Raw genomic sequence first — 24,292 nt, 5'->3', positions numbered from 1 at the left:
CTGTGGATGACCTCCATTCACCCATTTGGGTTTATAATTATTATTTTATTCGAAACATTAACATTTTAAGGTTGTCAAAAGTCAAGTGGCAGTTTATTTAGGTGGGATCATAGTGTGACGGAAATCGGTATATCCCTCCGCTGTTTTGTCTCCTTTCAAGACTGGTTTTGGTCTTTTCGCTGGTAGCAACGAAGAGAGAACCCGACATAGCTGAAAATCCCGTTTGACGGAATTAAAATACATTTTCAGAATCGAAAAACAAATTGACAGGAGCTTTAATTCACCTATTTGTTACAAGTGTAATCGGCGCATATTGTATTTTTTTTTAAAGAGCGTTACTTATATTTTTAAAAGGCATTAACTTACACAGCTAGCTAAGTTGGCTAGCTAACTTTTCATAGGTTTGGAATCACATGCGCGGAGTAGCTGAGCGACGTTATCAAGTAAAAAAAAAACTAGTTATCTCTAAATATTATCCAGTCTTCATTTGGTTGCAGTGTATATTCTTTTTGAGATTTTAGGAATACACCACACACGTCGTTTATGGGCTCATCATGTCAATGAAGCAGGCCGGTGGTAATCGCAAACCCGGCAGTGGCGCTGCCTCTGGTGCCGGGGGAAGTGGCGGACGACAGAATTTGGGCAGGTAGGTGATTTATTCAGTCGACATTCGAGCTAACCATATTATTATTATTATGATGCTAACGTTGTGAAATTATCAATCGCCGCCTATGTTCTTAATTACAGGAGTTGATATTTCCACGATAAATGTCAACGTGTTTGTCTCCCTGACTACTATACTATAAGCTATAAAAAGAGTCGCACACTCCATATAACGATCTCTGACCTCACAGTAATTTATTGATTACTGGGAGGTTATATATATGTGAAGTGTGCGACTTATTGTTATTTTTAAATAGTTTTTTCACCGTTAGTCTACACGAAATAATTGTATCTGGATCTGCGCCAGCTCATGCTTATCTGACTAACGTTACTAAACTAACCATACGTCGTTTGCGGTAGGCAAGTTTCTATCCAGCTAGTTAGCAACTTGGTCGATACTATTCGGAATCCTTGTGATGTCCCTAACCCCAGCCTTACTGTAACCATTTTACATTTCAACGGGTAAGGGACGTCGATGATCCCGGATAGCACGGACCCTAGCAAATTAGGCCTACGAATGATGCTGGACACGGTCTCGTAGTACTGAATGTTCCCGCAGTAATGCCGTACGTAGCTAGCTAGTTTTGGTTTGGTAGCGCCATGTCTGTTTGTAAGTTAGCTAGCTATGCTCTCAATACTAGCTATCAGTGGTTTGTATCCTGTGCCACTTGCTTCGATGGATCATCCTGTTAAGAGGATGCATATGCAGCTAGAAATCAAACGGCTAACTAGCTAGCTATACCTTCGGAACTTAGAATAAGCTAGGCTACTACCCTGTTAACCAGTTAACGCTTTCTATCATTCATTAATTTAATTAATGCCATCATTGCATCGGCGTCATGGATAAGTCAGTATAGTAAAGGTGGGCAGGACACAACAACGTTTCGTCTTTAAATATTGTTGCGAGGTGGAAGTTTTGTCACTGGCGATTGCAAGTCATATTGCCAAACTAAATTGCTACCTTTTTTTGTTTTGAAGTCGGAGTCACAGCAACGATGTTGCAATAATTTTTAACCTGTAAGTGCGTGCAAGTCTGCAAAAGAAAAGGGGGCGTGGCGGTGTTTTGTGGCGAAGATATAATTTAAGGATCGACGAAGGACGTTCAACCTTGACGTTTTAGTTGCTGCTTGTGTAAAATTGTGCCCTTGAAACATGGCTTGTGTAAGTACTATCGTTAACCAGAAGGGCTGTATTTCAGCAACATATCAGTCTATTTTCATAGCAAACTATTTTGACGGTAGGGACAGTAAGTCCTAGCGTTGCATGTGTTTTTTTCTTGGGGGGGGGCAACAACAATAGTCATATTCCACACTTCGGAGTCCTGACCCATGCATCATAGACGTTTAAACCAGCCATTCATATATAAACTGTCATCATATGGGTTAGGGAGGCAAGCTCAAAATTAAATGATTTCAGTAATGTATTTCCTAATCCAGAAGAAAATTGTGTGTGGGAAAGTGAAGTATTCACTGCACAGCTAGTGAAAATATCTAGCCAGTCATATTTCAGGTGAAACTTACCCATATGAACCATTATCACTACAGGGCATGCAGGACTCATTAAATATGCTTAGTGTTTATTTGACTGTGGAAAGACATCAAACACTGCATTTATCTATTTATTTTGTGTCACAGAATCAGTAATGAGTCATTTTGAGGATTATAATGATATTGAAAATTATTGTTTTTATTTTTTGTCTTTAAGGGGACGGCATAGTGCCAAAGGACCTTCAGCAGCAGTAAGTGAACAGCTTCATTGTTTGATTTGGTTTTCTGTCCCATTATTTGAATTAGGCACGTGAAGTTGGCAGCTAATGATGATTTGTCACTATCTAGGGTATCATATCTACTATTGTTTTTTTTTTATGGGAGAACCCCCCCCCAGCGTACTGGTACAGTTGCCTGTTTGTCACACTCTTCTTTGTCCATAATGTTTGCACAAATATTATTTGGTGTTATTTTGCTTTGGGCTCTCAGGTTTGAATTGCATGATTAATACGTTTTGTCTTTCAGGTTGTCTCTAATGGTGTATATGCAAACATGAGGATGGTCCATGTCTTGACATCATTAGTGGTATGTTCCTCGATCACTTGATGCATTAAGGCTGTGAGGATCAGGCAACACCAAATACATTTTATGATTTGAAACTAATTCATAACCAATCTCTAGACGGCGATAGTAGAGCCAGATACTGTGTATGTTGGATGTGTCTCCTGAACAAAGCTTTTTTTAAAATCTAATGTCACTGGAAAGCTAAGGACAGCACACTACACATTTATTTTTTTATGTAAACTTAATTTAACTAGGCAAGTCAGTTAAGAACAAATTCTTATTTACAATGACGGCCAAACCCGGAAGCCGCTGGGCCAATTGTGCACCGCCCTATGGGACTCCCAATCACGGGCGGGTGTGATACAGCCTGGATTCGAACCAAGGACTGTAGTGACGCCTCTTGCACTGAGATGCCGTGCCTTAGACCTCTATGCCACTCGTGCTGTTGACTCGTTGAAGCATATCAAGCAAGCAACAGTGACATTTTCCCAAAGACCTTCCCTTGTGATAATTAAGTCATGTGTGATTGACAGATTGTTTTAATTAAGAGGTATATGTTTTTAGGAGTGAACTTTGTTTAAATGTGTTGTTCAGACTGCCAATGGAGATACTACTTAGCAGCAAGTCAATGGTCTTAGTTGAGTTGGAACGTAATTGTACAGCTCGTGTGTATGATGATGGAGTAATATATTTTTTTTCTCCCTTCATTTGCAGGGAACCAATTGTGAACTGAAAGTAAAAAATGGAATGGTTTATGATGGAGTGTTTAAAACATACAGCCCAGAGGTAAGGACAATCACATAAAGCAATGTCAAAGCAAAGTTTTTTTTCTATTGGGTGACAATAAGTACATTTTAATTGTTATGGCTAGAGCTGTGTTTTATGACCTGATCCCTTGTAGCTTAGTTGGTAAAGCATGGTGCTTGTAGTGCCAGGGTAGTGGGTTCGATTCCTGGGACCACCCATACGTATGTGTGCACGCATGTCTGTACGTTGCTTTAGGTAAAATCGTGTGCTGAATGATTATTATTAGTATAATACTTGAGGCCAAGGATATTCTATCTTTCTTGGTAACATAAAAGGAGGGTTACACACAGTGGGCCTTACATGCAACATATGCTTCAAGTTTAACAGCCTTGTTGTCCATTTATTAAAGGGAAAATGCTTTGCATGGCTCACTTACTGATGCAGTGTTCATAATCTCAAATCGCACACAAAACCCAAATATAAAATACAACCATGTATTTCCTTCGGGGAGTAGTCTAACCTAAGCGTTTACAGTGATACTTGATGGAGCTCTTTCTACTTCACATCTGTCGTCCGTCCCCCAGTGTGACCTGGTTCTGGATGCGGCCAACATCAAGAGTCCTGGGCCCAGTGTGGGCCTGCGACAGGAAGACCTCGTGGACAGCATTATCTTCAAGGCTTCCGATGTGGTGGTGGTGCACTTCAGAGACGTGGACTTCAATTATGCCAGAAAAGGTACATCCTTGTGTCAAGACCTGTACACTCAAGGTTGTCACTGGCCCCTTAATTTTGTAGGTGTAGCTATGTCTTTAACTTGAGTTGGTTGGATGCACAAGGAAATGCCTATTTATTGGCCAATACAAAGATAGCCCATTCCTCCTGTGTGAATTGTTATCATGTCTAGAAGCAGAGCCAAGGGCTAGATCATGTGCCTGAACTGAATGCTCCCTCTGTGGCCAGTCATTGAGTATTAATGTGAAATATTGATTTCTCCGAATGTCTCCCAGGCACTGCAGGGGTACTCAATAAGGTTGTGATCCAATATATCTATATTACCTCTAAACCTGTCAGGACTCAAACACTGCACAGTGAGCAACAATAGACTCTGCTAGTTAGCATTGTAATCAAATCAACTAGTGAAGTGTTACTGTGTGAAGTGGGTTAGATCAGTGCTTCCCTACAGCCATTCCTGAAGCATCCCTGGGTGCCCAGGTTCTTGTTGTAGCCAACCCAGTTTCTAGCAGACAAATAGCAAAGGCCACATGTTAAATGCATACAGTATCTCATTGCCATGTGCCAGATATTTCACTGGGCTAAGTCTCGGGTAATGCACAAGAAAAGCCATTTGTTTTGTGGATGAAAGAAATGTAGCTGTGTGGTTGGAATGTAAACATTAGCATATACATAGTGGCGCTTCAGGAATAAGGTTAGGAACCCCAGGATTAGGCTACCTGTCTTCTCTCAACTGACCCTCTCTTCATGTGTTTCTCCTCAAATGGGTGTAGTCTCTACTGACACAGGTAATATGCTGTTTTTGCACCTTTTTGATGTTGTTGACGCATACACATGTTAATTTTGATGGTAAGGGGGTAAACAGTAAAACCTCAATAGCTTTGAAGAAATGCAGTAGTGTAAGGGTCCTCTGTAGAGCATGGCTTTTGCATCACCAGGATAGTGGGTTTGATTCCCAGGACCACCCATACGCAATGTTCCCTCTATGCTGCAAGCAGCTCCCCCGGGACTGCCGCACAAAATATCAGCCTGCGCAGAGAAGCACCTGTACACTCAAGGTTGTCACTGGCGAGATTGAACGTCACTGAACCTTCTAGAGTTTTCCCCTTTTAGTTAACACTATCAAAGTTTCCCTTTACTGTGGGAATTGGGATTGAATCAACACAATTTTAGCCACTTTCAATGCAACATACTGAAACACAACTATGCAAGAGATTTTGTTGTAGGCCAAACGCATCGCCGTAGGATTCTATTGCGTTGACATGCACGACTCAGCCCGTACTCTACACAGACCTTTGCGGCATAAGCAATCAGAGCTGCAGTAGGCCTATATGCAAATAGACCATTGCCATATGAAGCTGTGCCGTTCACGTTGAACTGGACTGTGTTTACAGCATGAGTGGTTGAGTAGATGCACTTGTTTTGAGATCAATGTGACAGTTGCATGTATCCACATGCACATTTTGTTCATATCCTTTGCTAGTTAGTGATTTATTAGCCCAATTATAGATCATTTGTAGTCGGCAATAGGGGGCAGTGATTGCTTCCTACAAGAGCACAAAACGTGTACATTTCTAGACCTTTGAAAAGCGAGTCACCTGAAGAGCTTTTTTTTTGTCTTAAAGGGGGCAGTGTTGTATTTTGAGATGTCTTGAATAAGCTACGTAGCCAAGAGGCAGAGGGTTTGTCTGATTCTCTATCAGGGAATGGGAGTAATAATGCGTTTTATTTTGTAAAGTGGTTTCTTGTGTCAAACAATACATTTTCAGTCACCTCGTCTGAAAGACAAGTGGATAAGCAGGTTAAAAAGGAATGTATTGTTGCATGGAATGTAGGCTTACATTGACCACACATTGGCTGCTACTGTAGGCTGAATGATAGAACAGCTATTTCCATGTTAAAATGGTATGGTGTGCATTTTTCCATTGTTTCTGATGGTAGGCCACTGATAAGCCAACATGAGTTAACAGTCTACTTGACCACTGTCTGAATCTGTAACTCGGTTTTCACTGTAAACTCACATTGGGAGTTGCACAGAATTTTCACAATTTTGGAAGTTTGCGCTCTGCAGACCTGAAATTTACTCAGCGCCGGACAACATTTGAGGGAACATTACCCATACGTAAAAAATACATATATGCACCCATGACAGTAAGTTTCTTGGAAAGTGTCTGCTAGATGCCATATATTATAAGGGTCAATCCTCATATTGGGCTTGTTTCAGCCAGACCCCATTGTCATTAAAATACATGTTTCTGGGGGACCTATTCAAATGGCTTGATTCTCTAAAGAGCTTTGGTTGACTATCAAATAAATGCAACTGAAACAAAAGTGCTTACAAAGATGTTGAACTGTGCTAAAATATCTCATTTAAAAATGACAAGTGCGGTCCCAAATTTTCCTTTTTATAATTCAATCTATTCTGCGTAACCACATTGTCTGACCTGCCTGGAGTCATATTTTTCATGCTATGACTAATCAAAGTGCATGTTATTTATAGGTTTATTTTGCTTACCATTAATTTCTGTACTCGTTCTCCCTAATGTTAACACTATGATTCTGCTACTTCTGTGTTGTGACCGTCTCTAATGGTTATCCTGACATGATCACTGCCAAAGCAAAGAGTGCACCTGGTTCTTAGAAAGGCAGATCATGTGCTATCTGCCTTCTCCACACCTGCACAGTCATCATTTACCTGTGCCTGCGCGTGTATGTGTGATCCCCTCCGTGTTTGCATGCATGTTTGTCAGCAGTATATAACTATGAATGTGTGTTGTAACGTGTAGATAACTTCACGGACACTGCAGTGGGCGGCAGAATCAACGGGGAACACAAGGAGAAGGACCTGGAGCCGTGGGATGGCGGGCGGCAGCAGCACATCGTCTCAGGCAGCCTGGAGTCTCTGGACACAGACGTGGTATTGTTTTCCATTTATTGCTCTGCATGGAACTATATCTGCTTCTGTGGGCAAAGTTGCCCCTAGATGCTGTTCTGGTATCTGTTTATTTTCCACCTTAGTGGTTAAAGGGTTACTTTGGGATTTTGGCACTGAGGTCCTTTGTCTACTTCCCCAGAGTCCGATGAACTCCTTTATCTCTCTGCGTCCAGTATGAAAGAAATTGGAGGTAGTTTTGCAGCCAATGCCATCTAGCGTTAGCGCAATGACAGGAAGTCTACAGTAGCATCTAACTCCGGGGAAGTAGATCAATCCCGAAGTTTCCCTTTAAGGTTAGGATTGGGGAAGGGGAAGCTGATCCTAAATCTGTAGCTTGGTAGCACTTCACTCCAGAGTATTGTTGTTTTTTGTCATAGTTTATCATCTGACCAAAAGCCTCTGCCTCGCTCTCTTGCTCCTCTTAGTCAAATGGCTGGGACCCGAATGACATGTTCAAGTACAATGAAGAGCAGTATGGCATCAAGTCCACCTACGACAGTAGCCTGTCCACCTACACGTAAGCTACTCCTGCCTCTGTCCACTCATGCGTCATACAGGCACAGCTGGGTTTATCAAGTAGGAAATGAGCTCATCCACGAACAATGTGTTGCACCTACTTTGCTTTGCATGCGTGACCCCTATTTGGGGACAGGTGTGTGTGTGTCTAAGGTTTGCCCGGTGCTGTGCTCTGCTATGCAGGGTTGCCCTGGAGCGGGATAACTCTGAGGAGTTTCTGAAGCGGGAGGCGCGAGCGGCCCAACTGGCGGAGGAGATCGAGGCCAGCTCCACCTACAAGTCCCGCGTGGCCCTGGAGAATGACGAGCGCAGCGAGGAGGAGAAGTACACTGCCGTGGTGAGGGGAGAGCGGGAGCAACACACACACAACAGGTGGGTCTCTGAGGGGTTTTCACAATCCATTAATTGATGCTGGTATCCATAAATTGAATTTGTCTGTCACTCGCATCCATGTTCAGCTGCGACTTGCCTCGTGTATGGCTAACATACTGGCATACTGCAGTGTCTTCAAGCGCTCGTTCAGTTGTGGACGTTGCAGAGGCAGGCTTGCAGGATGTTTGCAGGATTCCGCTGCCAATTTGTACATCTGGTTTCACATTGTTGCATTAGTTTTTAACTTGTTCTCCTGGGTCACTGATCTCTACATAGAGAAAAGTACATTCCCCCGGGTCAGAGGAACAGAGAGGGGATGTCATGGGGAGCAGGTCGTCAGAACTCCCCTAGGTTGGTCCAGGGCAGCAGTGGACCTCCCCGGCCAGGTCTTCACGACTACACCCCCAGCTCTGGAGCCGACCAGAGAGTTGTCAACGGAGGTAAGGGCACCCTGGTTCATCCTGGAGCATGGAACAATATCACATTGTATTTGTCACATCGCTTTCTAAGCAACAGGTGTAGACTAAAGTCCTATTGGAATTGGGCTAGTATTACTTGAGAACGTTGGTTATGTATTTATTACCCCAGAATGTCAATTATTCCAGAGGACGATTCTGCCAAGATGAGTTTTTTTTTTTTTTATTTTTTACAAACTCCCTGTAATTTTTGGCATGGAAGTCTGGATGGTTTTTTTAAGGCGTGAAGATATTTCAACAAATCCAGGCGACAATGTGCTACACTGATATATTGAGCTTGGTTCCAACTTTCTGAACCATACCAAACCATCTTTTAGGTCTTGTGTTGATATATAATATTTGAATTAACGAAGTGTAATATTTTAATGATCCGCAGTAGAAGGCATCCTAAATGCCCCCAGCCTTCAGATGGGAGCTAAACAGTTAACTTGCACTTGAGGTGTGTTTTAAGGCTGTAGATGAGTTACCTTGTCATTTCCAAATATTTTGCTCAGTTGTATGCTGCTTTGTGATCTATTAACAGCAAGGGTTGCATTACATAGGAGCAATATGTTTCATTGATGCATTTGGCAATATTCACACACACAAAACATCAACCAAAGCATTCACTGTGGAAGTTGATACATGTTGACCCTTCATATATATAGGCTATGAGCAGCACTTAGTTCAAATTATCCAATCAGTTATTGTTTTCTTGCTCAAACCGCAAGCAACACCTATCAAACTCAAGATAGTTCTCTCAAAACACAGGGATGTCGATTCGCACGGGACTAGTATAATGAGTTCGCCAACAGTAGGATATTCTGGATGAAATTGTTACTCCTGCCAGATAAAAATGGCTGACATGGCAGATTCAGAAAGGACTAAAATGACAGATGTGCACGAGCACAAAACATCACATAATTCCATTACCCATCCTCCCCCAGTAAATCGAGGGCACCACACAATGACTGAATGAAAGGCACTATTGTCAAAGCCAGAGGATGTCTCTGTGTCAGACCACCCCTTGATGGGTTTTTACAGGCATCCTGTAGAGATCAGTTGTGTGAACATGCCTGGCTATTTTTGAATGAGCTCATCTGTCCTGAATTTACCCAATCCCTAGTTTTAGTTTAACGTTCTTCTTTTTAGTTAAGCTGTATGCTCATCTCGTAGTTTGAATTGTATATTCTAGCTGGTATTTAGACCACAACTGTCAGATCACCTGTAGGATTTGTTAGTCTGACAAGTCCAGGCCTATGTTTATCTTTGTCTGGGAAACTTGCCGTGGCGAGTTTGGCCTTGACTTTCAGCCATCAGTACTCAGTAATCATCCTATCATCCAAAAAACACAATTGCATGTTTCTCTCTACATTAACAATTTGAATGTCAGTTCAGTTTAATTTCCCGAGTGGTCATCTTGTTCTGCGTCCTAACTTTCTTTGACCTTTTTTCAAGTTTATTCTTTTTTCATCAGTAAATCTCTGGAGTTTATTCTTTGCTATGCTGTTTATATCAGTTTCAACTAGAGGTCGACCCATTGTGATTTTTCAACGCCGATACCGATTATTGGAGGACCAAAAAAAAGCAGATACCGATTAATCGGCCGATTTAGAAGAAGAAAATATTTTCATTTATTTGTAATAATTACAATTACAACAATACTGAATGAACACTTATTTTATCTTAATATAATACATCAATAAAATCTATTTAGCCTCAAATAAATAATGAAATGTGTTCAATTTGGTTTAAATATTGCAAAAATGAAGTGTTGAAAAAAAATAAGTCCAATATGTGCCATGTAAGAAAGCTCACGTTTCAGTTCCTTGCTCAGAACATGAGAACATATGAAAGCTGGTGGTTCCTTTTAACATGAGTATTTGATATTCCCAGGTAAGAAGTTCTAGGTTGGTTATTATAGGACTATTTCTCTCTATACCATGTGTATTTCATTAACCTTTGACTATTGGATGTTCTTATAGGCACTTTAGTATTGACAGTGAAACAGTATCTTCCATCCCTCTCCTCGCTCCTACCTGGGCTCGAAGCAGCGTTACCCATGCAGAGCAAGGGGAATAACTACTCCAAGTCTCAGAGCGAGTGACGTTTGAAACGCTATTGGTGCTCTAACTGGCTAGCCATTTCACATCGGTTACACCAGCCTAATCTCGGGAGTAGATCGGCTTGAAGTCATAAACAACTGCTGGCAAACGCACAAAAGTGCTGTTTGAATGAATGTTTACGAGCCTGCTGGTGCCTACCATTGCTCAGTCAGACTGCTCTATCAAATCATAGACTTAGTTATAACATGATAACACACAGAAATATGAGCCTTAGGTCATTAATATGGTCAAATCCGGAAACTATCATCTCGAAAAGACGTTCATTCTTTCAGTGAAATACGGAACAGTTCCGTATTTTATCTAATGGGTGGCATCCATAAGTCTAAATATCCCTGTTACGTTGCACAACTTTCAATATTATGTCATAATTATGTAAAAATCGGACAAATTAGTTCAACGAGCCAGGCGGCCCAAACTGTTGCATATACCCTGACTCTGCGTGCAATGAACGCAAGATAAGTGACACAATTTCACCTGGTTAATATTGCCTGCTAACCTGGATTTCTTTTAGCTAAATATGCAGGTTTAAAAATATATACTTCTGTGTATTGATTTTTAGGAAAGGCATTGATGTTTATGGTTAGGTACAGTCATGCAACTATTGTGCTTTTTTCGCAAATGCGCTTTTGTTAAATCATCCCCCGTTTGGCCAAGTTGGCTGTCTTTGTTAGGAAGAAGTAGTCTTCAGAGTTCGCACCGATGCCTGGTTAGCAGGCAATATTAACTAAATATGCAGGTTTAAAAATATATACTTGTGTACTGATTTTAAGAAAGGCGTTGATATTTATAGTTAGGTACACATTGGAGCAACAACAGTCCTTTTTTGTGAATACGCACAGCATCGATTATATGCAACGCAGGACACGCTAGAGAACTACACATGGTTGATGATATTCCTAGTTTAACTAGTCATTATGATTTAAAAAAAAATAAGTTTAATGGTAGCTAGCAACTTAACTTGGCTTACTGCATTTGTGTACCAGGCAGTCTCCTCGTGGAGTGCAGTGAGAGGCAGGTGGTTAGAGCATTGGACTAGTTAACTGTAAGGTTGCAAGATTGAATCCCCGAGCTGACAAGGTAAAAATCTGTCATTCTACCCGACCAAATTGGTGTCCAAAAATAACGATTTCCTATTGTTATGAACTTGAAATCTGCCCTAATCGGCCGACCTCTAGTTTCAACCTGCTGACCCCGTCTCCTCTTCCTGCCTTCCTTGAATCACCCTCCTTTTCCTTGTGTACCCATTCCTCGTCTTTACCCCTCGCTCCACCTTATTATCAGTCCTTTCTGTCCTTGCTCTCTCGTTTCTCCTTATTTCTCCTCCTCTGCTCATTGTCATTTGTCCTATCAGGTGCCACCTCCTGCCCATCGCCCTCCTCCCGCTACCAGTCAGGCCCCTCCCCTCTCCCACCCAGGGCGGCCACGCCCACCCGGCCTCCTTCCAGACCCCCCTCGCGGCCCTCCCGGCCCCCGTCTCACCCCTCTGCTCACGGCTCTCCAGCTCCCATCTCCACTATACCCAGTAGACGCATGTCCTCCGAAGGTAGCTACCTCCCTCCTAACAGAGTGGTGAACACACAGAGCCATGTGCACCGCTGGGCTGGCTGTGCTGCTGCCGCTGTCTCTAATCTCCTGCTTCAAGACGCTGCTTTTCAATTGAGAAACGGCTTTGGACTTTGATGTTTTTTCTTCTTTGCCCTACCTCCACTTTCCTCCTGTCTCTCTCGCTCCTGCTCTCTCTCGCTCTCCTTGCACACATTGCATTGTGAATTGTGTGGTGTTGGTCGCGCTCTCCAGTAACACTCCCATGGTGTGGCATTGAAAGCAGGAGGCACTAGTCAGACTTGTCAGTGTTTACGTGCACTGGGTGCATTGATGACCGTTGTATGGGTGAAGGAAAGATGGTGTATGTATTCATGCAGTTTTTCATCACCGTTCCTCAATCATTTTGTAATATCGTCTGTGGTAAGTAGCTGTTTGTATTGTCCACCTAGTTGCATATAGTTTGTGGTGCTAGTGGCTCACAAGCCTCTACCTGTGCTCCTTCTAGCTAAATGATGTGATGTGTCACATCTATCTCTCTCCAGGCCCTCCCAGGATGTCCCCAAAGACCCAGCGTACCCCTCGCACCCACCGAGTTCCCCCCGGGAGTAGAGTCCCCCCGGGAGTAGACTTCATGCCCCACAATGCTCCAGGAGAGGTGTCCGTGCCCCAGGCTACCCGCAGCAGCTCATCCGGTGGCACCTGGTCTTCAGTGGTCAGCGGAGGTAAGAAACCCCATCTGTCCTTCAGGACTGGGGTGGAAATGACACCTGGGAAAATAGCTTGGATTGTTACAGATATAGCCACTGTGTGGTTATATTACATTGACAAATGGTATGCCTAGGGTTGTGGCGGTCATGAGATTGTCAGCTGTTAATTGTCATGCAAATGACTGCCGGTATCTCACTGTTAATTAACATAACATGTTTAGCATCTCCTGGCTTCCACACATACGAGCTGCTGATGCGCACCTATGGAACATCTACATTTTAACAAGTCAAATGAATCCATTTAATATAGCCTACACCGTCACATTAAAATGCATTATTTAGTTGTGATATTCCCAGGTTTATAGGCCTGTCTTAGATATCGAAACATAAATGTTGCATGAGACTTGATGATTTGGGGAGAGAAAATCATAAAAAGGCATGTGCTCTCATCCTTCCCTCGGCGAGACGATTGCATTGTTAATCTACTTGTGTGTCAAGCAAGTTAGGGGATATGTAATCAATAGAAGATGGCATTAAAATGACAATTAAAAGGCTATAACAACCAAAAACCAACAGGTATGCTTGTATTTAGGCTATAATTTGAACGGAGTAGTGATATGTTGGCTTAACTTGTAGGATAGTGAGATCCAAAGTAACATTATGGCTAGCCTTAAGTAGCCAAGTTAGCTAGCTTCTCTCGGTTTGATGCAGTCAAGACTGGTACAATGTAATCCGATGGGATGGTAACTAGCAAGAAGTTATTCCAGGGCGAGAACAGTAGTTGCGGTCTCTCCCTTTGTGCTCCAAGCCTCCTGAGTCCTGTGTCCTACTCTCACATTCCCCCACACACTACCGGCTGATGTCTTGACTCGGGAGGATTTTTCTCTCTCGAATGAGCCATTGATCATATTTTGAGGTATTCGTACCTCGGGAAATTATGTAATTTAACGGAGAGCCTAGAACATTTTTCCCATTTGTCTGCCTCTTTAGTCCAGGGTGCATTGTGCCGTTGCTAGAGATAGAAAATAGATGATATAAAAGAGATGGGAATGTATAATGCCCTGATCAAGCATACTGTCAACCGTTCACGTTGTCATGCTGCGTCACGCAATCCCTTTCTCAAAGTCTGTGTATGTTGAGAAACATGCCTATTTTCCTCAAGTACGTAGTGTCACGATTAAAAGCTATACGATACTACAGATGGCAATTTAATTATCTCACATCTTGGTAAAGATTTGTTTTATGTCTAAGGTATATTTGTGGCTCCTGAGTGGCGCAGCGGTCTAAGGCACTGAATCACAGTGCTAGAGGCGTCAGTACAGACCCGGGTTGGATCCCAATTTGCTACTTTACATGCTGATATTGTCTTTGTTATTATTGTGTGTAGCTACATTTGCTTGCTAGCGAGCCAGCCCATAGAGAGCATTGCATTGTGGATTTTGTAGTCGACTTGAGCTGCAACAGATTTCCCCATTGATTTTCCATTTTGCTACCCACCTTTATCATAATGCCAAAACTAAACATTTGTTCACCAAATAAATTGTATGTATGTAACATTAGTTATTTAACACTGTAAATTGAAGGAATTAGTGGATTTGGGTTGATTTTCCCTGTTTAGTCAGCAACCTGCTTCTCTCTTGAGGGTTTGGGTTAAAAGCATAAGACATTTTGGTTGAATGCATTGTTGTGCAACTGACAAGGTATCCCCCTTTCCTTACTTGCCCTGTGCCTCACATTTTAGAGCTCTGTCCAGGCTGCAGACTTTTAGAGGGGGGCTCTCCCGGTCTTGCTCAAGGATCTTGCCGGCTCTGGGATTCAAACCAGCGACCTTTCAGTTACCACACCAATGCTCGCTCTGTACTTCTTTCTCTCTTTCTGTAACGGCTCCGGTTTAATAAGGTAGCAAAACAATGTCTTCTACTGCTTTCCTCATTCTCATCTGACCGGTTGTCCTTCAGATCCTTTCGGGTTTTCAAATAAATATATGCATATTGGGTCCTGGGCTTTTTCTTGTCCATTTCAGAACAGGAGCTCTGACTCTCATCACCATTGTCCTCATCATTCAGATGATTAACTCATGAAGTGATTTAGAGGGACAATGGAGTGCTGAGTATGAGGCGATTTAGAGGTTCGTTGGCAAGTTTGGTGGGCTACCATTCAGGGCCATTAATTTGCACTGTTATGGATGGGTTTACCCTGACCAGTGGTCACAGGGACTTTGACTGTGGTTATGACTCGTGACTGCCGTTGTGGCGGTAATACGGTTACTGCGACAGCCCTCGATAGACTAAAGACAACTTATTGGGCAATGTTCTTATCTACATCTCTTTTGGATGTGTGTAGGATAACGGTGTTTGTTGCTCTCCTATAGCACACAGACCTCGATCCCCTCGGCAGAACAGCATGGGCGGGGCCTCTCCTGGTCCTCGCCCCAGACTGGGTCCACTCCCGTGGAACCTGTTAACACGCCAATGTCAGCTTCCTCACCTACTGCTAGCCCTGCCCCCAATATGGCTGCCACCATCTCAGCAGAGGGTAAGTCTGCTTGCCATCGACATCCATACTCCTATTGTTTTCTGGCTATGCTCTGAAGCAGTGACAAACGTAAGAATCTGTCACTTTCTTATTAAAAGCAGTCAGTCAAGCGCCGTCTGAAACAAGGCACTTGACGATTTCCCCTCCCCTTCTTTCTTCCCTTAATATAGCAAAAGATTCTCGGGTCCAGGCGACGAGACAGAACTCTCCTACGGTCAACAAAGAGAACATGAAACCCCTGGAGAGCCCCCCTAGTATCAACAGACCACTCTCTAAAGGTCTGCAGCGTGGACACAGCTCACATGTTGAGGAGGATCCAATTGTATTGTCTGAAATGCATCTCTATTTCTGTATTGGTGAAATGTCTCATGATCTTTCACTTTCTCTCTGCAGGACCCCCCTCCATGGCACCAGACCACAGAAAACAAATAGACAACTTAAAGAAATTTAGTGTAGATTTTAGGGTAAGTTAGGTGTCCTCACTTGCCTTCAGGAAGAAGTATCTCTTGACAGTAAAATACAGAAAATGTCATAAATAATCTTTTAGTACAGCCATCTAAAACTCATCTCGCTCTCTCAGTTGCAGTCCAGCTCTAACCCAGACCCACAGTTTCAGCAGATGGTGACTAAGCCTCCGCAGGACACGGGAGACAAGTCCAAGCAGCTTCCTCTGGATAAGGGGTTGGAGGGGTCTGAGGGCCCTGTGGTCCCCGCCAGGAGCAACAAGCCAGACAGCCCTGGCGCACCATCCCCCTCCCTGTCCTCTACACTCTGTCCCGCCCCGGAGCAGAACAGGGGGCCTGACGTGACCTCGCAGGGCGTCCAGACATCTGCACCCAACTTAAGCGGAGGAGCCAAGCCTGAAGACAAGGAAGAGGATGAGGCAGAGTGAGTGTCATGGCCATTCATCTGCTAGATTTGAGTTGGTGTTGTAGTGGGCCTCTCTTGAGGGTAGGCACAAATGGAGTGCAGCTTTAAACAGCCAACCTGAGAGAGATTGATCATCCTGGAACTCTCGTGTTGCCGAAATAAATTATTTTGTTAATGATTTTGTTCTTATGTCAATGTATTCCTTTTCCCCGCTCTGCAGTCAAATGAGAAAGTCGACTCTGAATCCTAATGCCCACGAGTTCAAACCCAGGGTCTTCACTCCTCAGGTCAGTTTGACACCCCACATAGGCTGCATCTTCTGTTTCTGCTATTTGGTATCTCTGCTTGATATCGATATTCCTGTCGAAGATGAAAAGACTTTGTAATATGTGCCTGTGTGCAGCCAAAGCCGGCCACCACCCCGACCCCCCCTCGGCCCCAAGGCCAGCCCAGCCCCTCTATCGTCATGCAGCAGCCTCAACAGGTCTACTTTCCCCAGATGTACCCTCTGACCCCTGTCAGCCCTGGAGTCCAGGTGAGACGACACACGCACACACAGACTCCATCCCCCTGCATGCCCCCACAACTCTGGCAGGTCAGAATAAGAATACTTGTGGAAGCTGAGACATCCCCATGAAATGATAATTGGTGTATGATTGGCATGCACAGTTGCTAAGCAGCATGGAAGGTGGATGAGGGTCCTAAAATTTTTAGTTCACCCTCCTTTCACCTCATCCCTTATCTCTTGCTCTCGCTCTCTGTCTCGCTCTGTGTGTTGTGGTACAACAAGACTGAATGAAGTTTGATTTTTTTCTAGAGGCCGACTGGTTATGATTTTTCAACGCCGATACTGATTAATCGGCCAATTTAAAAAAAAAATATATATATATATTTGTAATAATTACAATACTGAATAAACAATGAACACTTATTTTAACCAAATATAATAAATCTAGTTTCAATGAAACATGTTCAATTTGGTTTAAATAATGCAAAAACAAAGTGTTGGAGAAGTGAAAGTGCCATGTAAGAAAGCTAACGTTTAAGTTCCTTGTTCAGAACATATGAAAGCTGGTGGTTCCTTTTTAACATGAGTCTTCAATATTCCCAGGTAAGAAGTTTTAGGTTAGTTATTATAGGACTTTTTTTCTCTATACCATTTCTATTTCATATACCTTTGATGTTCTAATAGGCACTTTAGTATTGCCAGCCTAATCTCGGGAGTTGGTAGGCTTGAAGTCATAAACAGCGCAATGCTTGAAGCATTGCGAAGAGCTGCTGGCAAACGCAGTAAAGTGCTTACCAGCCTGCTGCTGCCTAACACCGCTCAGTCAGACTGCGCTATCAAATCATAGACTTAATTGTAGTATAATAAATACACAAATACAAGCCTTAGGTCATTAATATGGTCAAATCCGGAAACTATCATTTCGAAAACAAGACGCTTATTCGTTCTGTGAAATACGGAACCGTTCCGTATTTTATCTAACGGGTGGTCTAAATATCCCTGTTACATTGCACAGCCTTCAATGTTATGCCATAATGATGTAAAAATCTGACAAATTAGTTCACAAGGAGCCAGGCGGCCCAAACTGTTGCATATATCCTGACTCTGCGTGCAATGAACGCAAGAGAAGTGACACAATTTCACCTGGTTAATATTGCCTGCTAACCTGGATTTCTTTTAGCTAAATATGCAGGTTTAAAAATATATACTTCTGTGTACTGATTTTAAGAAAGGCATTGATGTTTATGGTTAGGTACATTCGTGCAACGATAGTGCTTTTTTCACAAATGCGCTTTTGTTAAATCATCCCCTGTTTGGCGAAGTTGGCTGTCTTTGTTAGGAAGAAATGGTCTTCACACAGTTCGCAACGAGCCAGGCTGCCCAAACTGCTGCATATACCCTGACTCTGTTGCACAGAACGCAAGAGAAGTGACAATTTCCCTAGTTAAAATAAATTCATGTTAGCAGGCACCATTAACTAAATATGCAGGTTTAAAAATATATACTTGTGTAATGATTTTAAGAAAGGGGTTTATGGTTAGGTACACATTGGTGCAACAACAGTGCTTTTTTTTCGCAAATGTGCTGGTTAAATCACCCTTTTGGCGAAGTAGGCTGTGATTCAATGATAAATTAACAGGCACCGCATCGATTATATGCAACGCAGGACAAGCTAGAAAAACTATCATCAACCATGTGTAGTTAACTCGAAGATTTTTTTAAGGTGCTTTCTAGCATTTAAACTTACCTTGGCTCCTTGCTGCACTCGCATAACAGGTAGTCAGCCTGCTACGCAGTCTCCTCGTGGAGTGCAATGTAATCGGCCATGATCGGTGTCCAAAAATGCCGATTACCGACTGTTATGAACACTTGACATCGACTCTAATTAATCGGTCGACCTCTAGTTTTCTGTATAGAAAAGTCTAGGGTGGGCCGCCTAAGTGTTTAGGCCACTTGTGTCCAAACAGTAAAGAAAAAAAAGTGGGATATGAAAAGGTTCAGTGTAAACTTAAATGACTAAAACCAGCTATAAAGTACAGTATGTAGAAAACATTATGGCGCTGTTATTTTTTAAAAGATCAGTCAGGGACAATCAATTTCACCAAATGATTCATTCAGGACTATCTTTGTCAAGGCATGGGGCCCACATTGATTTTGTTACATTTGAGTCACACAAATGGCATAAGCCATGGCAAGATGTGTAGATTGGAGTAAATTAGCTATATAACAGCTACATTTTGTCACTGCGGACAATGGGAGAGTCTCTAAAATGTCCGGTCAGAGACTGCACCAGTGACCATGCCCACGGCCCCTCCACGTCCACCACCTAAGCCCCATTTTGACCCAGAAAAAAACCCTGGACTGCATCATTCCCAACCAGAAGGATCACCTTTTCAATTTTTGCTTCACTGCTATCAGTTTTAAAATTTGGGGGTATTTGTATGATCCATCTGTCCTTCTATGCAGTTGTGGCATGCATATGTTAGAGGCCCTTTCTTCCTACTTTGGCCTGACTGGTCACCATTCCACAGTCATGTACTCACTGTCTGAACTCATGTAGAGTAGCCTACTGCTTCTTTGTATTGGTTTGTGACATTTCGGGAGACTTCAGGTGGGTTTGAGTCGAGCTTGAATTATTTTTTTTAGTAGTTAGTTTCTCCTGTCAGTATACAGCAGCATTGTCTTGATGCTAGTCCTGTTTCAATGTAGGACTCGGGAGTAAATGCAGTAGGGCTGGGCCATATCGCCAAAATGTCATGGTATTTTTTCCATTTTTAATGTTACTTTGTTTTTGATCAATAAAAGTTCTAAATTTGCTTTGAGTAGTGTGTGTGACCCTAGGGTGGCAACACATGCATTCTAAGTGATTGCAATTCTCCATTCTGATTTGTTTTATACGGTTTAATTCAACCTCAACCTAAAATAATTTCCTGCACTCATTTGAGATCACTTCCACACTGCGAACAAAAATACCAGGCCTTATTTTTAACCAGATATTGCGATTTTAGATCAAACCACTTGGGTGAACTTTTAGAAATAGAATATAAATAATGGTGGGCACTTTGAATACAGTGACATGACAACTAATGAAACGTGTTATTGTGACAGGGTAGGAACCAAAGTGTTGATCAGTGTTTCCAAGGGGACCCTATAGTCTTTGGCTACATTAAATCTGTATTCATACAGCCAACTTGCAATTAGCATTAGTGGCTAAGAAAATACAAACTAGCTGTTTGCAGATGTAAGAAGCACAAAGTAATTATAGTATGCTTGTGGATTTATATTAAATCCATAAGCAAAAATGAAAATTTGTTGTGCTGCATTGACCATGCAGACTGAACAGAAGTGTCAGGTGGTCAAGCAACAACAAATGTGGTCCTTGAGTGACAGGGTCGGACTAGGTCTGTGTGGAAGCGGCATGGAGAGGGATGACTCGAGTAGTGGAGTAAACTATAAAAAGTAACGTTACACACGGCGTATCACATTAAACGAACCAAACATTCAAATACCCCTATAGAAGGTAAAGTAAAAACCCAAACCGGTCTGTGCATAAATACCGGTGTGTGTGTGTATATAGTAAAATACGGTATACCGCCCAGCTCTGGAATGCAGTTTGAGACTAGTGAATCCATTGTGAACTATGCAATTGTGCGATGGAGATCTCTGGACTTGCGCTGTCTCCAAAAGCACATACAATATCTGCCACAGAGATGTATTGTAAGAAATAAATCTATTTTGGTCTTGAAGTTGCTATGGTGATCCAACATTAGTCACTTGAGAGAGAAACATTTTCTAGTTACCACAAACAAGCCACTAAAGAATGGTTCTGTTGTTTCTCCCTTTCCTCTCTCCATTAGAAAAGCATTATCTGGAAGGTTTGTGCATTTCTTAAGCTTTTTACTCTTTTCTTATGTCCAAATCCGTATGTGATGTTTTGCTTGCTTGAAAATGTCCCATCAAATGTTGGTTTGCCAATTTCTTATTGCAATTGTTTCTAGTTGTTGATCTTATCTTCGTTTTTAACAGCTTACTTTGGTTCATTTGACAACTAATGGTCTCGCTGCCTTAAGAATTTTTTTTTTTTTTACAAAGACCTAAGACTGTCTTCATTTTTAGTTTACAAACTGAAGAAATGCAGAGCAATTCTCGTATTTGTATGTGAGCAAATGTTGCCATTTGATTAGCCTGCATTGATAATGTGCAGATGAACGTATAATATTAAGTGCATGTTTCAGTCATCCAGCTGATAGAAGGGGGGCCCAGTGTGGACAGACAGGTGTATGCATGAGACCAGACAGCCCTTCTTCTCTTCAAGTTTACAAGGCATGCTGTGAACATGGATTGTGGGTGTATGAGGAGGTCAGAGTTGAAAGGGTATAAGGGGGCTGAGAAATCAGTGGGTTAACCCTGGTGTTCTTCTGATCTTCTCTGCCAGTCTCCAGCCATGTACCACGTCCAGATGCCTCATATGACGCTGAGCCAGTCCAAGCCCTACAGACCAGGTAAAGGTGAGACTGGCAACGCTGTCTCATGTCTTCCTTGTCCTCATCAATAGCACAGTTCAGCTGCCAAATTAACAGCCAAAGGCTGCTTCCAGAAGTCAGACATGCTGCCCTCACACATGCATGGAGCTAAAGCTGTCTGGCAAACGCATAGTGAAGACATTCTCATGACGTTGTGCAGTAAATATTCATGTGTTTTGTAGTCGTAACAGCCGGCCGGCATCGGGTGATAGCGCTGCTTTATGTGGAGCTTTTGACGTCGTTGTCTAGTCTGCTGGAGAGCCAAACGGCTACACTAACGGTGCTTTTGGAATTCAGCATTTTCATAGGGTGTATGTCATCATAGATGGATTCAGCATTGTAGACAAATAATTAATTTAAAAGGTTGCCCACCCAGATATCTCTCCTGTTATTCTGAATGTTTGTGTTCTGAACGGTTGTTGTTGTGGTATGCCACTGGCTGCTGCAGTACCCAACATGCCCCAGCAGAGGTCAGACCAGCACCACCCTCAGGGCACGCCCACCATGATGCACCCGGCCGCGGGGCCGCCCATCGTGGCCCAGAGCCCTGCCTACTCAGCCCAGTACTTCACGTGTAGCCCACAGCAGTTTACCAGCCAGCAACTGATGCCCCACTACCAGTCACAGGTAACAATCTGCCAAAATAACTACTCTACTCACTTCTATGGACCATGGATAATGGAAAGAAGACCCTATAGATTTTCAGGGCTTGTAGAAGGTATTCCAATACTCCTCCAATGAGCGCATGAATTCCTTAAAATCATCAGCAGTGTCTTTGGAATAGGACCACACAAACACATGCATGTGCAGGCAGTGAGTTCCCCATCTCCCCCCCCCAGGCTCAGCATGTGTTCAGCCCGGTGATTCAGGGTCAGGCCAGGATGATGGCCCCTCCCACCCACGGCCATCCTGGCCAGCTGGTCTCTTCCACCACCCAGTATGGTGAACAGACTCACACCATGTACGGTAAGACTCCACTGTGTGTCAGACCACATTTCCTACTCGTCCCACTATCTGGTTGTGTGTATGTACCTCATTTCACCACCCAGAACCAAATCAGCAACTCTATTTTGGTTCTGGGACCGGTGGTAGAGAGATTTGTAATACGGTTGCATAGCCACACGAATTCCATGTAAAAAGCATAAATGGTGTGCGATTGCGCAATAAACGTTAGGTTATTTTGTTTTGGCAAAGCAAACATGTTGTTTCTGTGTCATCTGTCTGTCCGTGACAATAACCCAGTCTTTGTTTGGGGGGGTTCCAGTGTCACAAGGCCCCATGCCGCAGCAGTACGCCCACCCCAATACCACACTGCATCCCCACCCCCAGCCTTCGGCCACCCCCACAGGCCAGTCCCAGCAGGGCGTGCAGCACGGTGGCAACCACCCGGCTCCCAGCCCCGTCCAGCAGCACCAGGCTGCTGCAGCTGCCCAGGCCCTGCACATGGGTAACCAGCCCCAGCAGCAGATGTACCAGGCCCTGGCCCCCACCCCACCCTCCATGACCCCGGGGCCCAACCCCCAGTCCCCCCAGGGCAGCTTCTCCTCGGCCCAGCAGGCAGTCTACCTCCACCCCCAGCAGATGCAGCACGGCTACAACCCCTCCCACATGGCCCACATGCAGCAGGTGAGCTCCACCTTCAGAAGCCCTTCCCTTCACTCTGAGTACATACTATATGAGCAGGTTAGTGGTCCCAGGAACAAAAACACTCACTTTTATAGAATCAGTCAGTAACAGTTGTATGTATCTTTTTCTAAGCTTTTTTCTCTGTCTTGTTCTCTCCCTCTTCAGGCCCATATCCAGTCTGGGATGGTGCCGTCCCACCATGGTAACCCTGGCCACCCTCAGATGATGCTGATGGCCACCCAGCAGCAAGGTGGCCCCCAGCCCCAACTCGCCCAGAATGCCCTCAACCCCATCCCAGTGTCCTCCACTGCTCACTTCTCTTACTTGGCTCACCCTCAAGGTACGTCCATATGAAACCCCATCCCTACATGCCTCGGGGAGGACTTCTCCAGACTTCTTTGCTGCTTGTTCAACTAAACACAAGTCTTAAATTGGGGCAAATAGGTTGTTCATCATATCAATGTTTGATCCCATTTCCCAGTCTTTTTGCTAATGATCATTTTGGTTGAAAACGGATATTAATAAATGCTGACATGCAGCTGTATCTAATCTAACCACGACTGGCCAATCAATGATTTGCTCCATTTTGTGTTTTGTCCCTGCAGTACAACAGCACCATCAGCAGCAGCTGTAGAGGGTACTGTGGAGAACATGGACCCCTCTACCACCCTCGCTCTCGGAGTCTTCACACAGAGAATCCACACAGCTCTCATCATGCTACATGTGCGTTCCTCTCCCAGTCAGAATGTTCAGAGGTTTTATTAGTTTAGAGTTGTGCTGATAACAGAAAGGACTCCTTTCCCCCCCCCACACACACACACCTAAGTGGAACTTGATTTGGCTTGCCAATTTAAGAATTGAGAATGTAAAAAAAAAGTACTGGAGCTTGCATTATGTCTGCACCTTGATATGAAAATTCTTCTGACTTGGACAGTTTTAAAGTGACTGTTTAATTGCTGCTACTATTGCTGCATTCAAGACTTGAGAACAGGTTCAAACCAAACTAAAACAAATTAAAATCTTCCTGTAATTAATAACAAGTTTGGCTAAAAAGACTGAAGTATTATTTATGAATTGATGGCTAAGGTGATCCCACTTCCCACCTGACCATTATGGAACTTAAGTTAAAATACAGTTTACTTTGTAGATATCCATTAAAAAAAATTAGGAAAACAATAAAAGTTTTAAACTGGGTAACTGTCTTTGTTTATTTTAGCGTTCTGTTTAATCACATTTTTTTGAAGTAATGTATAGACCTTAATTAACAAATGTATGAATTAAGTTGGTCCAAGGTCAAAAAGTAGATGACCACTCAATGTCATGGACAAGATTAGGACCTGGTCCCGATCCCAGTGATTCGAGGGCTGTATAATTGATTGAA

General features: G+C 43.2%; 1 protein-coding gene across 1 annotated transcript; it reads left to right on the top strand.

Moving 5' to 3' along the window:
- LOC135517698 (ataxin-2-like) lies at nt 1-24,108 on the top strand. Its single transcript, XM_064942265.1, is given in 26 exon segments — nt 1-646; nt 2,368-2,401; nt 2,676-2,735; nt 3,429-3,500; nt 4,046-4,196; nt 4,967-4,981; nt 6,980-7,110; nt 7,554-7,645; nt 7,828-8,016; nt 8,293-8,456; nt 11,949-12,140; nt 12,685-12,864; nt 15,221-15,271; nt 15,274-15,384; nt 15,555-15,662; nt 15,778-15,848; nt 15,965-16,272; nt 16,475-16,541; nt 16,658-16,789; nt 20,620-20,637; nt 21,198-21,270; nt 21,734-21,912; nt 22,125-22,251; nt 22,550-22,911; nt 23,077-23,251; nt 23,517-24,108. Coding segments are annotated over 26 exon segments (3,183 nt in total). The 5' UTR covers nt 1-554; the 3' UTR covers nt 23,546-24,108.
- The last annotated feature ends 184 nt before the right edge of the window (nt 24,109-24,292 follow it).

This window comes from Oncorhynchus masou, chromosome 1 (assembly GCF_036934945.1).
Source record: "Oncorhynchus masou masou isolate Uvic2021 chromosome 1, UVic_Omas_1.1, whole genome shotgun sequence".
Lineage (NCBI taxonomy): Eukaryota > Metazoa > Chordata > Actinopteri > Salmoniformes > Salmonidae > Oncorhynchus > Oncorhynchus masou.
The sequence above is the reverse complement of the archived record's forward strand: the minus strand, read 5'-3'. Positions and strand labels throughout refer to the sequence as shown.